This window comes from Corvus hawaiiensis, chromosome 1 (assembly GCF_020740725.1).
Source record: "Corvus hawaiiensis isolate bCorHaw1 chromosome 1, bCorHaw1.pri.cur, whole genome shotgun sequence".
In the NCBI taxonomy this organism is placed as follows: Eukaryota; Metazoa; Chordata; class Aves; order Passeriformes; family Corvidae; genus Corvus; species Corvus hawaiiensis.
Window position 1 is genome coordinate 16,946,100 of NC_063213.1, and position 17,706 is coordinate 16,963,805.

Genomic DNA, 17,706 nt, shown 5'->3' on the forward strand with positions numbered 1-17,706 from the left:
TATTATTATTATTATTATTATTGTCTCTTAAAGTGAAAAAGGATGATATTATTATCATCAACATCATCATCTTTTAAGTGAAAAGGGACATCCCTGTTAAACTTCATGGAAAATTGCCAGGAAGACAATGTAGACTGTATGAGGGCTGATAAAACAGTAAAGAATTAATTTAAATTTTAACAAAAACATAAGGCATAAACCTTTGAGCATCTCAAGAATGTATAAATACACACAATCCTAAAGGTATTCTGTGTTTCCTCTGCCATCACCTTTGCTTATCTTGAACAGTGACTTAAGATGAGAATAGTTCCTTGCAGATATCTGTCTCACTCTTGTCTGAACACTTCTTATTATGAGCTAATTCCAAGAAGAGCCTCATCTATGGATTACATTAACACTACAGGTAGGTACAGTATTGTTGATCTTTCTCCTAAATATGCCTTTTTTCCTTGGGCTTGAAAAGATGAGAAAATTTGCTACTGCCATTAAAAACCTCCACATAAATATACATTACTGCTGCATACATATCTAGAATAATCCTAATTTGCTTCACTCTTAGTTTATAATGTTGTTATTCAGTACTGTAATTACTGGAAAGGGACACATTTGTGTGAGACAAGAGAAAATAACACTACCTCCTGCTTTTGAAGACCTTCCTCTCCTTATATCCCCTGTAGTGAGACTGAATTGTTATTGCTGCTTTGTTTCTTGTTTCAGTTAGTTCTTTTCTCTTCTTCCTGAGTAAGTATCCTCTGGCAACTGATACAAATTGTAATGCAAAACAACCTTAGGCAACGAGCAATGGGTGTCACACACATTTCAGACAGTCAAATGCTAACAGCATTAAACAAAAGCTAATATGGAAATACAAACCAGGGTGCCTATTATGATTATGTTTTATCTGTAATTATTCCCATGAAACTTTTTGAGATTTTGGAAAGCTGTATCCATTCTACATGAGGATACAAACAAGCTCTTTCTTCATATTTTATTCGACTAAAGAAAATATAGGAAGATACAGAATAAAACAGAAGCACAGAGCCATAGAAGTGCCTTTAGAACACAGTACTCTGAGCTCTTTGAACCTGCTTTGCCTGATTCAGGCAATTGATTTGACTCTGTCTTTCATTTCCCTGGAAAATGCCTTCTTATCAGCATATAGATATTACCAGGCTGTCAACTGACACAGGCTTGGAATTAGCTGAACATTCAATAGATCAGAGAGAAACTGAAAATTTTATAGCTCAGCAGTTACAGAAGACTTAGCTCATGCTCCTTCTGCAAAGACTCATTATTCAAAATAAAAACGTTCAGCATGAAAGATGTGCTAAGCTCCACAGTAACCAGGTGCACTGTGGCAGGGAAACTCCCTACTTGTGCTTCGTGGGAGGCACAAGTTAAAGTTTCTGGTCTGAACCAGAAATAAGGACTCAAACATGGGCCTTCCCTGAGCCATGTAGATGGGGCCTTGATGCCATTGCCGGCACGTTGGTATCTGGTGCCACCTGAAGTGCTCCAGGATAACAAGGCATCTACGTGGAGCTGGCGGAAAGAACAGGACAGATGGGACTTTGTGGAGAGGAAAAGTTGGGTATATCACGTGAAAGAAAGCTGGAGGCCAGACAAGATAACCAGGGCACCTTGAATGACACTAGATACCAGTATGAGGGCAAATGAGCTGAGCATTTGCTGATTTTGAATAAAATTAATCAAACCCTAGGCTCTACGGACTATTTAGCAGTTTAGACACCTAGATCACATTTAGACATCTACACTGAAGTGTCTTAATCAGAAACTAAATTGTGTTCAGAATGTTGTTTCAAAAAATTTTGAACTTGCAAATAATTTCTTAATGGGAACTGTCACAGTCTCCACAGTGCTGTGATTTGGACAAATCTGCAATTCCAGGGATTCAGCACAAATCTGCTAATCCCTGGCAAAATAAAAAGAACATAGTGCTTTGTCAAAATATTTCTGCTGAACTCTAATTCCAAATGCAATAGCAAGAGTATGGGGATAGTGGATTCAGGTGATTTAAACACCCTGTGGACATGGTAGATATGGGACTCTTTCTTCAACTCTGCTGAGAGTATTTTGCATCACAGAGAAAAGGTCAAGCTCACTTGAAGGGAGCATAAGCAGTCTGTTCCAACACATTCATATAACTTAGTGCTAAGTTTTATGTGCTTTAGCATTCCCCACTCATAACTTAGGCCAGGTGGGGCTCCACTAGGTGCTTTCATCCCAGTGTAAGAAGCACCATATAAAATGGGCATAAATTACACCTTGATAACTGGATATAGGATAAAGAAACACAAATACTTTTTGGAAGTAGTACAATTAGATTTTATATTGCAGTCTGACAGGGTCTTAGAAAAGTGGAAATTGTAAAGCACTTGGAACACTTCTGGAGTTTCTTGGATTTCTGAGCCAATTCTCTTCCCATTTTCATATAAAAGCAAGTCAACAGGAGTTATTTTGAAACAAATCAAATTATGTGGTCAATGGACATGCCAATATAAGCTGCATCTGGTCTTTTTAGACTATTCTGGTTCACCTTTGAGGTTTTCTGAGAAGTTTGTTATGAGATAGTAGCTGTCTAAGCTTTTTTTTTAAACTGGAAGAGCAGTTCTGTATTGCTTTAGAAATAAATGGGGGGGGAAATGGAGAGAGCTAAGTAAAAATGGACTTTATTTTAGTTTTGGCTACTTTTGCACTGAGAAAGTTGAAATGAAACTGCAGACATGACAGAGAAGGTGGACAAAAAGAAACATTCAGGACATTAACAGAGTGAAGTGGTAAATTTATACTTTTGCATTTGCAAATGTATATCCTAATATATCCTAATATAATTGAAAATGTTCAGATGCATAATAATTTTTGGCACATCACTGGATTTTATGCTGGTTTTAGATTGTTTTCTACACTAATGAAGTTCCACCAACTGCAGTGAAGTGATCTTCAGTACACACTGGCCCAGTGCAAATAACAGATGCATCTGACAATGATTAAAAGCAACACTGGTGCTGGTACATACTCATGAAGGCGTATCTGAGGTCGTTTAAATCTAGATAGCCTGGGTACTGGCAACACTAGCTTATATTTGGGTTGTCACCTTTGTAATTACTAAAAATGCTGTGCAGATTTGTGCCAGCTGTTTTTATAGAATTATAAAATCACTGAATGGTTTGGGTTGGAAGGGATCCTAAAGATCATCTAGGTCCAACCCCCCCTGCCATGGGCAGAAGTTGCTCATAGCCCCATCCAACCTGGCCTTCGATCCTGTGTCTCTCCAGCTGTTCTGCTCCTGATTTCAGAGCTGCCTAGACTACGTCTAGCTTGGGGATGTCTCTGCAGGGACAGGGGAGACCAAAGTACAGGGAGAAAAAAGGGATGTCGCATAGCAACACCTGGGCCCAGGGTCATTATGGCTGCATAAGAGAAACAAAGTGATGGCAAAAAAGAAAAGAGACATGAATAAAATTACAGCTTGCAGTCTTCCCAAATATAACCATTACTGATACATAACAAACCCTATTCCTGATCGAGCAGCACACATACACACACGATACGCAGGCAGTGCTTTGTGGGTTCCAACAATACCCATAGCTGGGTAGCTGTAGTACTTCAATATCTCAGACTAGGAGTGACAAGGTTTGCTATGGCATTTGAGCATCCCACTGCACAGCAGTGGAAAGTGCCCTAAACCACTCTGAGGTACAGTGACCCCATATATATACAACCACTCTATATAGACACATAATAGACAAATTATACCTCAGAACATGCAAATGAGCATAGTCAATCAGTGTAGCCAGAATCTGAGCCAATATATTGTGAATGGATAGCACATTAAAAGCCAAGAAAGAAAACAATTCTTACTTGCTTGAAATTTGGTAATATATTCTTCCACTTTTTTATTATGTTTTGCATTTTTGTATTCTTTACGAGCAACAAACCCCCTGTAAGCTGAAAAGAGATGTTAAAAATTAGGTAAGCCACTAGGTCCGAAAAAGAATTAAAAAAATCTGGAATTACAGACCTCTATTAAAATATTCATAAATATTTTGCAGGCTTTATCTTTCAAAAAACATGGCAAACGAGCACCAGTAGTAAATCTACATAAAAACCGCATTTTCTGGTGAGTAAAGTTATTATGAATTAAATGAATACAAAACACAAGATAATCAGAATGTAAAATAAGATGATGTTTGAAAGTATTAAAAAATTCAGTTGATGCCTCCATCAACAGGGTAATTTGCCTTATTATCTAGGACAGTTAATATATTTTATTTTCATTATTACATTATACAACCTTGTAAGTGCATGCCAGAATATTATTAACAAGAGTATCATCTGTGCAATCACACCCTTCCATTCTTAAAATTGCCTTTAAAATGTAACATTGATAAATTTAATTTCAGTAAAGAGATTGTCATAACCTGGTTAGAAGAAATTTCTCTTCATGAGAAAAGATATGACCAAGTATAAGATATTTTGTCAAATGTAACATCAGGAAAAGAGCAAAATCCACATCCAGCATGCACATTAATCTATCAACTGTACACATGCACTAGCTTTAAGCAAAATGTTAAATATTTTAAAGCTATTACCTGACTGTATTTTAATAGCACTTTGTTCCCTTTGTTCCTTTATCTTTTTGTATCTTCTGGAACCCAGCCACCCTCTGACATAAGCTTGAATCAAAATAATCATGTCAACTGTCTCCTTCCGCATTAAATTGAGCTGCTCCACATGATAGTACTTGAGGAATACCTTAAAAAGAGAAACTGGCATAGTTACTCCCCCAGGCCCTTTATTTACTCAATCCATGTAATATCAACAAGAGTTACAAGATGATTTCAAATGATGAACAGACCCTTCAGCTGTAGTACCTAAAGGATCATTCTTAGAGATAGCATTTTCATTGTTTGGGATATTAGTTTACCTTACTCTTCTCTTCAGTATCTTTAGTCAGTCCCTGCTTAGTAATGTTTTTATGGGAAGACCTTTTAAAGTTCCAGTGCAGACCTTCAGTCTGTAACTATAAATCTGTTTTCAAAACTACAAGGCTGTCAGTTTACCTCACAAATCTAATGTACTTTACATAAACATGATCCAAATCTGGAACCTTCGATTTCTCCACTTTCCAATTTTAAACCTAAACCATTGTTTATTTACTAAATTGCTTTTATCAAGCACGAAACTCACATAAGTCCTGAAAAATGAGTCCAGCATAAGGGTTGCCAACACATTCCTGGTGTATATTAAGGAGTCTGCTTTTTAAAAAAAGTAGAGACGAAGAGCTACTCCAACCAAATGGGTGAGAAAACAAATTGTTCAATATGTTAACAACGGCATACTGCAATGATGAAGATACAGCATATTAAAAAATTACTTTAGTTTTTCCAAGAACCCAGTTGTCAAGGTGGGCTTTTTCCAAGATGGCAGCACAGGTTTCCGGGCTGACTGGAGGATCATCATTTGTTTTGTAACAGATGAGGTAATACCTAAAGACAAATGCATGATTCTTTATTTGATTAATGGAGGATAATACATGCAAATACATTCAAACCGTTCTTTTAAATAATAAAAACAGTTGCATGAAAGAAAACATAGCACTGAAAAAACCAAAACAGCATGAAAGGAAGTGCAGTCATTTATACACAGTACTGAGAAACTCAATCAAAAGTGGATGAGTGACATATTGCACATCCTGGCAGGTTTTTTAATTCTATATCAACACCAGAAGGTTTTTAAAAAGAGTCTACTTCAACCCAAGTAGAGTAGCGCACCGTTCCCTTCCTGCTCTCTACATTCTGTGAAACTGATTTCAGCAGCAATATAAAAATGAAATAAAATAAAAATATTTTAAAAGCTTTTCTGCCTAAATTATATTATTTTATACTTAGAAATGTAATGAAAACTTCCTATCTTATGTCATGTGCTAGACCATCTACCTTTGAGATACTTAATATGATCTGAGATGCATCCCAGCTCTTGTTCCCTCTTTGGAATCAGCTTTGCAGATCCTTTTGAACATATAAGTACCATTGTGACATATCATCTGTAAGCATTTTATCTGGCAAACTCATTACTCAGAATTAATTCTGACTAGGAAAAGAGATCACAATGCTCACTCATAAAAATTACCTGTAATACACCAGCTCAGCTGCTGGATAGAAAAGTTCTTGTTTGTTCCAGGACTTTTCAAAATACTCTATAACTAAATGAACCATATCTATCTTGGGTTTTTTAATTTAAGAAAATTACATTAATTATGTGTACTTCCTGACAGTACATTCTGCTTTTTTTCTTGTTATTCAGCCTTTAAACACAAAGCCTAGGTTTACCAGCTTTAAATGATGGTAACAGTTTACTCATGGAATAATAAAAAAAGAGACAATGTTGATTTCTCCATTATCACCTACAGTTCCTTTTTTTTTTCTTTTTGCAAAACACAGTGAATTGGCTTATTTTTATTATAACAAAATAATGTTGCCATTATCTCAGGTCTACCTGTAACTCTCAACTATTAAAAAACCCCAACCTCAAAATAAGACAGATATTTAATAAAAATCCCTTTTCATTTGAGGGCCATGTCCTCAGTGCCAGAGATCTGCACAGCCTCACTGCAATCAGGGGCATGACCTCTCGAGAGCTACCCTGTTATGTTCACTGCTTTTATCTCTTTTACCTGAACATTTAAGTTTGAGGGTTTTTTATAAAAAGCTGTCACCAAAAGCTACAGCACATCTTGTGGTGATAACTATCTTTTCCCATGCTGCACTCTTCCAAAACAGCAACAGTCCTAGGATTATTTTTTCCAGAAACAGTGCTATAAAACCATCCCTCTGCTGTTTCCCTCTCATGTCATGCACCTGCAGCACTCTGCTGCTAGCTCTCTGTTTCTAGTGCACTATTACTTTTAAGTACTTCTGTCTGAATAGATGGTGCTTGCTTCTCCCCAGTTTTGATCTCCATTCCACACATCTCTGTTCTGATTGAGGCAAATACTCAGGGTCTTTATTTGTAAGAGAGAAGTACAGATTTTTGGCATGGAGGAGGAAGGTAGGTAAAGGAACTGTAAAACCACACTGAGTTCATTACTGTGCTTCTTAATAAGTGACTAACACTTAGGAATAACATTTTAAACAACACTATGCACTCAATGAACTTTTCAGCCCTAGACTAGGAATCCCAAATTATCATCTACCCTGATGCTGCAAGCAGATGCTGCACAGTGCTGAAGGCTGGGAGTTAGAAAAACTGTGGTGTTCCTTGGATGCTGTGGTTCCAAATTCTTGACTTTAATTTGAAGTATTACATTTCTAAAACTCAAGTCTTTAAAGAAACTTGCAGAGTATAAGCAAGTAAATTTTTACCCAAATGCTCAGGGAGCCTGAAAAATCATCCTGAGATGCATCATCTTTCCCTATCCATTGAAAACTGGTCACTAATCTTGTGCCTGAACTACTCAATGCTAATCCAGTCTATAACCTTCTTTGTCACCAGAAACGCATTTGTATTTTTCTTCAAAGACCATGCCAAAAACACTGCTGGTGCTTAACAAGCACTGGACAGCAGTCATAGGAGAGAAAAGAGCTTCTTCACGTTGATGTTACCGTTTTATGAAGTTAGCGAAGAGTATACGGTGCGAATAACCCTGTCTTCGAATCCTTGCTGTCTCCAGAATTCCCGTGTAACGCAGCTGAACCAACACTTTCTCTTTGTCAAACTTGTTTGCCTGCCGGTCGTTGTTTGGCTTGATGCATCTGACAAAATGAGGCTGGCCAACAACCATTTTGGATAACAAATCCATCAGAGAATACTGCAAAAAAGTAACAAGAGACCTGTCACCAGGATACTTATGAAACTTGTATATAGGTCCATGTGTAGTTGAAATTTTATTTCATATGATCAGAATCATGTCCAAAACCATTTACATTTCATTAAGCTGGTACTTTAAGAGTAGATGAAGTAAATGACCCAAAACCAATTCTAGCTTTTATGAGATCTCTAAGCTACTAATGTGTACTATTGAGAGAAACACTGATTTCAAATAAATGTACCAAATTTCATCCAGGACATTCTCACAGGTTTCCATCATGTCCAACACAGGACAGAACACTTACACTTGTTACATTTATTTGCTTATCTTGGAGCTTTTTTAGGTAATTACAGCCCATTTCTTTTTATTGTTGTTCACCCAGAGAGTAAATCATCCATCTACGGATGGGAAGGGGAAGAGCAGCAAGCCAGTAAATATTTCAATTCCTTCATTAGACTGGAGGAAACTAAGGCTACCCCAGAAGAAGGGCTGGTTGAACTGCTCTGATCTTGGCATGTCCTGTTGAGTGTATAGACTGATGGTGATACTATAACTGCCCTGCCAAGAGGGGAGAGTCTCCTCTCTTTTTAGGAGAGCAAAACTAGAAGTACACAAGATCACAATTCCAAAATTGCATTTTTCCCACCTCACAGGGTACCAGGCTAGTGGAGGGGATGCAGATTGTAGCTCCCCATGCCAGCTGAGGGGAATCTGACTGTAAACAACCTTGACTGGTGTTTTGAAAAATTGCCTCATGGGAGGATCTTATTAAAACACAAATGAACAGGCTCATTCCTCAAGATTCAACCTGACTCAACAGAAAGAGGCAGCCAGGAGATAATGCAACTCAGCAGTGGGTTGGTTACATGAAACCAGTGTAGGACGTCAAGAGCCATATGTCTCCTATTAAAATGTGCAATTCCATTCTGGGCAGAAGCTGCACCATGCAACAAAGTGCTTAATTAGCTCCATCACCAGTGTGCCAACTGAAAACAAATAGGACACGCTAATGGACATCTTTTTTTCCATGCAGTCTGAGGTGGCATATGCTTTTCTCAGTTACCCATAGATTTCTGTGTATGAGTAAATCAATGGGGCTGAAGCTGAATTTTCATTTAAGAGAATTAGCTATCATGATCTAAGCAAGGATTTCCACTACAGAAAATAGTATCAGAAAAGTGTAAACATAATTAACTCATTTGCAGCCTCTGATGCTAGAAGTGCTGATAATGCACTGAATCATAGACATTAATTTGAATGAGAGTCACTATTTTTTTCCATCTAGAATATTTGACCAGTATGTAGTTTTGGACCACCATGATACCTAAACTGAAATTATCCGTCACAGCCCACAAAGGTGTGCAATTGTATCTACAAAAGAGAGATCTGGCTCCTTATTGTTCTGACATAGATGTAAATGAACTCTTATGGGTCATAAAATCATAGAATATACTGAGATGGAAGGAACCCATCAGGATCATCAAGTCCAACTCCTGGCCCTGGGCAGGACACCCCAAGTATCACACCATGTGCCCGAGAGTATTGTCCAAATGCTTCTGGAACTCTGTCAGATTTGGTGCTGTGGCCACTTCCCTGGGGAGCTGTTCCAGTGCCCAACCACCCTCTGGGGGAAGAACTTTTTCCATATATCCAACTTAAGCCTCCCTTTGCTCAGCTTCATGCCTTTTCCTCGTGTTCTGTTACTGGTCACGAGAGTGAAGAGATCAGTACCTGCCCTCTGCTTCCCCTAGTGAAGTGGTTGAAGGTTACAATGAGGTCTCCCCTCAGTCTCTTCTTCTCCAGACTGAACAGACCAAGTCACCTCAGCCTCTCCCCATACAGCTTCTGCTCCTTCACCATCCTCATGATCCTCCTTCGGAAGCTCTCTAATAGTTTAATATTTTTCTTATACTGTGGCACCCAGAATTGCCCCCAGGACTCGAGGTGAGGCCGCCCCAGTGCAGAGCAGAATGGGACAATCCCTCCCTTGCCCGGCTGGCGATGCTGTGCCTGATGCACTCCAGGACATGCTTGGCCCTCCTGGCTGCCAGGGCACTGCTGGCTCATGTTCAACCTGCCATGGACCAGGACCCCCAGGTCCATTTCCCTGGCACTGCTCTCCAGCCTCTCATTCCCCAGTCTGTGCACACAACCAGGGTTGCCCCACCCTGGGTGCAGAATGCAGCACTTGCCCTTGTCAAAATTCACATGGTTGGTGACTGCCCAGACCTCTGAATTGTCGAGGTCTCTCTGCAGGGCCTCTGCCCTCAAGGGAGTCAACAGCTCCTCCCAATTTAGTGTCATCAGCAAACTTACTTGGTATTCCTTTGAGTTGGGTGTCCAATCCATCATGAACATCCCCTCAGCCACTTTATGGTTTGCTGGGAGAGATGACTAAACAAGAGCTGGATATTCAGACCAGAACCAACTCTGTGCACCACTTCAGAGGAAAGGATGCTCTTCCCTGCTATTTTCTATTTTAGGACCAGCAGCACAGCCAGTGCTTGGGAAGGTCCAGAGCACTGCTGAAGGAGCCACAAACATAAACTCTGGGCAGTCTCTTTGCAGTGACCATCAAGAACTTTCTCTGGAGCTTCTGCTTCCAATTAACTTCTCCCTCTTTCTTAAACCCTTAAAGAAATGCTGTATATACCACAAATGTCCAATCTCCCTTTATCTTCCTTGGTGGAAAAACAAGCAAGTGAAAGATTAATATTGATCATCATACATCATCATGACAGCAATGTGGCTGTGTAATCAAGTACAGTTAAACATGAAACATCACAATCTCCTCAAGATATTTGAACTGCACAGACTGCTGCACCATATATGCAGTTCACAAATTCCAAATGGATCACTAATGACTCTAACTCAACAGGTGCATTTCAAAAAGTAAAAGAATAAACATTTATTGTACTCTAGAAATATTTATTAGAAGATCTGATATCTTACTCTAAAATAAGAAGCGACTGTCTGTGTTTTCATGCTGGTTGTCTCTCTTGGATGATGTCCAGTATCTCCTGCTTCATTCTATAAAGATGAAGAAAAAAAATTACACTTTTGATCTCTAGTTAGCCTGTAGTGCCCTTTCCAATGCCCCAAGAAAGCACCCCTCAGAGAAGATAAATAATTTAAAAAGTATTCTAAACAGCACAAATTACACCATGATCACTAGCACAAATCAATTACACCAATACTTTGCTATACAAACATTCACACACACAAAGGGCACAAGTTGATAACAGAGAATCTAATAACTGCCACAAATAACCGGACAATGTCTGAGGTCCTGTCTATTATTTCATCATCACTCTTAATTTGCTAGTTCTCTAAGGAATGTGGCTATACTCCACACCAATATTTAAATTTCTCTTTTTGCTACAACACAGCTAGGAAATTGTATTTTTTTTTTTCCCTGAAGTTGTTATAGAACTATAGCCAGAAAGAAGGGAAATGTTAGTTTTTTACCTCACGGAAGGAATATGAATTGCACAACACAAAGATATCCAGCTAAACAGAAAAGAAAATAGGAGAGGGAGAAAAACCAAGGAAGGGGTTACTTGCTTACTTTCAACACCAAAACAACTACTGCCTTTCTAGTTTAAATTAGGCTTCAATGCAGAATCACAAAATAGTTTTCTTACCTTTGTATGACTGATTGATTTTTGGGAGGTCCACATTTGGTAACTGATTGTAGTTTTGCTTTTGGTGTGTGCCAGGTTACCTATGGGAAGATGAAAGAAAGCAACCTACCAAAGTGCTTACATCTCATCTAAACTAAAAGCGATGCTGAAACACCTTATTCATGCCCCAGTGCAACCATATGATTATAAAGGTCATTGACTTTTTTCAGAGCATGTCCTCGTTTCCCCTTTAACCCTTGGGATGGAATGAGCTCTGAAGAAGTTGCATGAACACGGAATAGGATGATTTTTTCTCCTTCAGCTCATATGTCATCTACTAGATAAAAAAATAAACTGACTGCTGTAGAAGGTAAGAAAGATACATCTTAGAGCATCCATGTGGTTTTACCCTAAGAATGTTATTGTACTATTCTAGTTCTAGTGCTACATATTAGTTTAAAAAAAAAGGGCTAGCACCCTTGTCTGTCCCTGAGGAAAAGTGACATGGCATGACTCAAGATTATACACCTAAACTCTAGACTCCACTACTCTTTCAACCCCCTGGTAAAAATAAGGTTGTCTCTTTCCACAGAGCTTTCTGGAAACCATCACTGGCCTGTCCTTTCTCTGAAGTGTGGCTGGGTACTCCTGGGAGGCTACTAGCTGACTGGTAGCTACTAGGGACAAAAACTGTCCCAGGGAGGCATTCTAGCCATTAATCAGAATGAGCAGTCCTGTGGGAGTGTGTCAGCTGCTGTTCACTGGCTCTTGGTTTACTAGCACAGACAAAGTCTTAAGGCTCTAACTTTGGAATTCTAAATCAAGCAATACCTTCATTATGATGACTTTGAAGGACTAGGTGTGTTGGCATGCTTTACACAGACACTGGTCTTTTCAAGGAATAATGAAAACTCTGCTGAGCTTTCCATCATGTCTCTCTGTCTTGATAAACTCTAACCATTGCTGCATGCTGCCACTGCTTCAGCTAATAACGTAACACCTCTGGGATCTCCCTCTCCACTGGGAGAGCCTGTATCTCTGTGCGCAGCTACTATCAGGAAGAGGTGGGCAAGAGCTGGAATAACAGCTGCAAATATGTGTCATGGTAATGCATCAGGTATCGTGTGATGATATCAAGGGCTAAACCTCCCTGGGGTTCAGCTGAATATCACAGGTGGGAAGAAAAAAGAGAGGATTACTCACAGCTAACTTTAGCTATCTGAAAGTGAGGCGTCTAGAGGATCCCTGCTGTACTCAGTGGAGAGACACACCTTCAGAGGAGGTTTTCCCCATCCCAAGAGAAACACCTGAGACAGGCAAGATGGGTTGGACTTTGGGTAAACCTCTACAATTACTCTGATTCTAGATTAATAACATAGATCAGAAACCTAACTTTTAGCTGGCTGTGGCTGGATGGTTTGGGTCAGTTTTGAAAGGCTACATGCAGCATTTCACAATATTTAACAAGAAGACTAAAACAGCCTTCAGAGTTATCTTGCAAAACATTAAGACTTGGGATCAGTTCTTGGAACCATTTGGACGCTTACTTTGACTCTTTGGAAATTATAGTTTAGTATATTAGCAGATATCAACGAGTCAAAAAGTTCAGGCAAGGACATTGAGCTCTGTGCTTTCCCAGGAACACTCACTTAAAATAAAATTTCAAGACCGAATTTTGCATTCTATTAGCAATGCTCCCTTTGTAAAGAACCGAAGCCTTGCCAAAGCCTCAGCTTCTGTAAGTTATGATAACATTTTCATTTCCATTAGGCTCTTCCAATTTAGCTTTTCTGTTCTTCTAGAAATATGTCTCCTGTGTAGTTACACAAGAAAGTACTGTATGGCATCAATGCCATCACACAGGGAGTACTACAACACAATAACAAACTGGTTGCAAGGAGACTTACCCATCATCCTGAAGTGGAAGGTAGGACATTTTGCAAGGACATAGTTCAAGTAAGGTGCAATTTAGGAGTAATTTCCATGGAGCCAGTTTTATTCCTTCACCTCAACTTCTGAATTCCTTGAGGAAGAGCTTACTACTAGGACCCCATCATTTACCTTTTGTAAAGGACTCTTAAGACTGAGGAAATAGAGGAGTGTCTTCTCACTCTTTGCAGCAGATGTTAGGAGCCCCAACCTTTGTTCTCTACCATTTAGAGATAAATTGCACTGAGGCAATTTATATATGCCCTGTCCAAAACAGGCCAGTGACTTACCTGACCCTTCCTGTTCAGTCCTCAACTCAAGAGATGAACTACACTCCCTGTCTTGATCCCCTACCCTGAAGAGAGGGGCCTGAAAGAAGTCTCTACCACTTCCTTGGCACTTGACCAGACCCGGCAGCTTGAGATGGCTGGGGCTCCATTCAGTATAGATTCTATGGTTGGAAAGTTAAGCCACAAAATGTATAATGTCATCAATTAATGGTCATATGAAACCTAGCAGTGGTCATCATGATGGCTAAAGAAAGCTAAGAAGATCACCACAACAGCAATACCTGTTTTTGTGAGAGGATGGGTTACCAGCTGTCGCGTCAGGTTGTTTTCAGATGATCGCAGTAGCAGCACAATATCAGCTGGCAGAGTATCTCTATTTTTGGCTAGGAATCCACTTGCATTATATAGAACCTGTTTAAAAAGTACATTTATATGTCTTCTTGGGTTTTGAAAAGTAATTGTAAATTCAGGCTTTCTGGAATAGGGCTTTTGATGTATCAAGATACACAAATAGTTCTTCAGCCATCAGGCTCACTCTTGCTTACAGTCTGTCTTTTGATCACTGGAAGTTCTAACTTTTCAATACTGAGATATGATGAAGATCACTGAAAGCAAATCCATCATTCCAAAGTAGCTTGAGGCATTCATTTTTCTAATGCAGATATGTTAATAGCGGTTTTAATTTGTGTGGATTTATCACTAGGACAAGTGTATTGTGGTCCTTGTTTACACCAGTACATATGTAAATGCACAATTACAATGCACTTGATTTCAACCACATCTCACAGGATTATCCATATGACTGTACAATCTTTCTGTGTTATTTATATTGTGCTGTACTGGACCCAGGACTTAACACTCTTCCTAGAGATCTCTGTATTAATTGTAGAGGAAGTTTGTAGAATCACAAACTACATACTGGCAATTGAAATCTCTCTAAGAATGGTGTATGTAACTCAAAATGTAACTTCAGGGTTCTATCTCAGTGGTAATCTAAGGGATTCAAAAGAAAACTTGACCTGTCAAGAAGGGTAGAAGATACTGGGATGCTTAATTTAGAAAAATCCATCACAAAATAACTCTGCAGCAGTCTTAAATGATGAAAAAGACTTGTAAAGGAAAAGGAAATAATTTTTTTTTCCAGTTCCACAGTAAACTGGACTAGGGGTAATGAATTTATATGACAGCAATGGAGGCATAAGTTAGACAGCAGAAGAAACTTCCTAATGAAAGAGCTTGTTGAACACTGATGGGGAACTGGTGTAATCCCCATATTCAGTGGCTGGTAACAGGAATGGTACAGGAAGACCTGGCTTTCCATGCCTTGCAGTGAGTTATGCTAGGCTGGTGAAATGCAACTCAGCTGGAGATGAGGTTCAGAGGAGTTACAAGAGGCTCTTTGTTGCTGGCTGTCTTACTTAAGGGGTAAGTTATCTTCCATCAGCTGATGGGCAGTATTTGTCTCCAGCACTGCAAAGACCCAACATGGTTTCCTATGAGAGACATCAGTGCTCACTCTTGTACTCTTTAAAAGAGCTCAGAAGGAGATGGGAGCTCCTGCTTTCCCAAGGCAAGGTTCAGGTGGCCAGTGTCGTCTTGCTGCAGTGTAAGAGCAGCTCCTCCTGTGTTTGCATGGCATGTGCAGCAAGTCACTTTGTACAGGAAGGCACGATGCTGCTCATTGAATGAAGCAGGAAGCAGGGCCTGCACTCTCTGTCTGGATGATGACAAAGTAAAGAACTAAGTAAGGCTGATGGGGTGCAGGAGGTAGTAGAAAGAATGGAGCTGGGTCCTGGTTAGAAACAGTGGGAACAAGCATGGTGTAGGACTTTGAGGAACTAAGGGGAAGAGCACTGAGTTGCATTACACACCAGTTATGTTTTGGGTCTTCTATAATACAGTCAGTTCATTTACCTGGTGACATTTAAGAAAAATATACTACTGCTATTTATTTTTTTTTTTTTCATGAGGGATAATAGCTTCTTAATTTAGTTGTGATGTGTGAGACCTTGCCAACATACCCATGTCTGGACTGAATAGATAATTGCTGAGAACCAACCCAGGTGACCTCTTCTACTTCCTTCCAACCCTACCATTCCCCAACTAACATCATCAGGTGTCTTACCTTTCCTGCATAATGATAAATTCCAAAGGTTAGATCTACTCTTTTGGGTCTCCAAAAGTATTTTGACTTCAAATTATCTTCAAATTTTTCTGAAAGGAAACACACAGCTTATTTTACCAGAGTTACTGTACAATCATTCTCTTCTGAAGCTGTATCCCTCCAAGGATATTGCCTGACTTCTCAGCCAATGCAGAGGCACAAAACAGACACTGAGGCTTTCAAGGACAGAGATACCATAATGGTCTTGCAACAAAAGACTCTGGATAAAGAATATGGGAGCTCTTGGACAAGTTACTTACTTTGTATCAATTTTTTAATGTGTGACCTCAGAAAATCATAGAATCATAGAATCAGTAAGGTGGGAAAAGAAGTATAAGATCATTGAGTCCAACCTTTAAGCCAGCACCACTGTGTTCACCACTAAGCCAGGTGACACATCCACATGAGTTTTGAACACTTCCAGGGCTTGCCTTTCCAAGATTTAGATCTAAATATATGAAACAATGTAGTAATCTTTCCTAAGGATTCCTTGAGGAATTGTGAGAAAACATTTACTGATTGATTGAGGGCTTCAGTACTGTAGAGTTCTTCTAACCTCATAAAAAGTATGAGGCTAGAAGAACAACAGACTCATAGAATTGATTTAGCATGGGCATTGTTACTGGATGTTATTAAGTTTTGTAATTGGGTGTTGGTAAAAACTCTAATCTGACACTCTGCACATTCAAAAATGAGTTAAACAAGGATTTATCTGCACAGAAATACCACTGACATAACTAAGTCACCGGTAACTGCAACTACTCGATAGCACTGAAATAGCCAGGATCTGAACTACAATGAATTTAGGTTTTTTAATTTTAATTTGTGAATAGAAAACACTCAGGAAGCATAATTTGCTGAAAGGCACTGAAGCATGTGTGCAGTCATTACTCTTAAAAAGTATTAAGCTTCTTGCTCAGATACTGCTCATCAAAAATCTCAGAGCTGAACATGACTCAACTTTGCAAACAGTGTTCTTGGTCTGTGAACCTAGAGTTTTAACTCAGTTTGATCTTTACTTTTCAAGCTCTGCAGCAAAAAATTCCTGAAGGCCAGAGAACTTGAAACCTGGATCAGCAGTTTAGGTTCATTTGTACTCCTGATGTTTCTCTATGAACTTCAAGGACACAAGCATTCCTGCATGCATGTCTCCCTCAAACACACTGTGATACTGAAATGGGGAGTCACTAAAAATAACTAGCATGTAGTCCAAGCTGTATATGCCAAACAAAAATCTAACAGAAGACAAGCTGCAAAACTGTGAAATGAACCATATACTTACCTACAAGCGTCTGATCTGTTGCTTGTGGGAATCGACTTTCCTCATCCAGCAGAGACAATAAACCCATTGGTTTCTGCAGGAACATATCTAGGAGGGGCCTGTTGTCCTCGTATTCTATAACTCTTGCATCAACACCTTCGTAAAGGTATTCATTCTGCAGCAAGAAACAGAAGGCATGCTCTGTGCATACAGAACCGCTTCAGAAAATAAGTCTCAAACTGTCAATTGTAGCAAATTAAAACGACACTGAGAAAGTATGCCTCAGGGCTAAAGACATTAAGGTTTTGCAGAAACAAGTGTCAGATGGGATTTTGGTTTTGAATATGTAAATTCAATACTCCTATGGCATATTTGGTAAAGTAAGATACTTTACAGGAATAGCAAGAATTAAAGAAACAGTCGAAGAAGATAAAGTATAGTGTTTGCAAATAGAGATCTCAGGGCCTATTTATTTCCTTGGTCTGAAAGGTAGAAAATTTCTTAACCATTTAGAGCTATATTTACATTCCCAATTCATTGCTCAGATCTAAGTGATGGCTAAGATTTACAAAAGTGACTATAGGTTACAGTGGCTTTGTTTGATCCCT

At 39.2% G+C, this 17,706-nt stretch overlaps 1 protein-coding gene across 7 annotated transcripts in view; it reads right to left on the reverse strand.

Moving 5' to 3' along the window:
• The window catches only part of MYO3A (myosin IIIA), a 123,747-nt gene that overhangs the window by 19,151 nt on the left and 86,890 nt on the right, over window positions 1-17,706 (reverse strand). For 5 of the 7 annotated variants that reach the window (XM_048294683.1, XM_048294693.1, XM_048294701.1 and 2 more), the window contains 11 exons: window positions 17,120-17,273; window positions 15,799-15,887; window positions 13,955-14,084; window positions 11,476-11,555; window positions 11,300-11,341; window positions 10,784-10,861; window positions 7,626-7,831; window positions 5,399-5,510; window positions 4,614-4,776; window positions 3,883-3,969; window positions 636-759 (listed from right to left, as the gene is read on the reverse strand). In XM_048294683.1, the coding sequence (XP_048150640.1) occupies window positions 636-759; window positions 3,883-3,969; window positions 4,614-4,776; window positions 5,399-5,510; window positions 7,626-7,831; window positions 10,784-10,861; window positions 11,300-11,341; window positions 11,476-11,555; window positions 13,955-14,084; window positions 15,799-15,887; window positions 17,120-17,273 (1,265 nt within the window). The remainder of the gene's footprint in view (window positions 1-635; window positions 760-3,882; window positions 3,970-4,613; window positions 4,777-5,398; window positions 5,511-7,625; window positions 7,832-10,783; window positions 10,862-11,299; window positions 11,342-11,475; window positions 11,556-13,954; window positions 14,085-15,798; window positions 15,888-17,119; window positions 17,274-17,706) is intronic. The other 2 variants (XM_048294719.1, XM_048294737.1) reach the window with 1 other exon arrangement.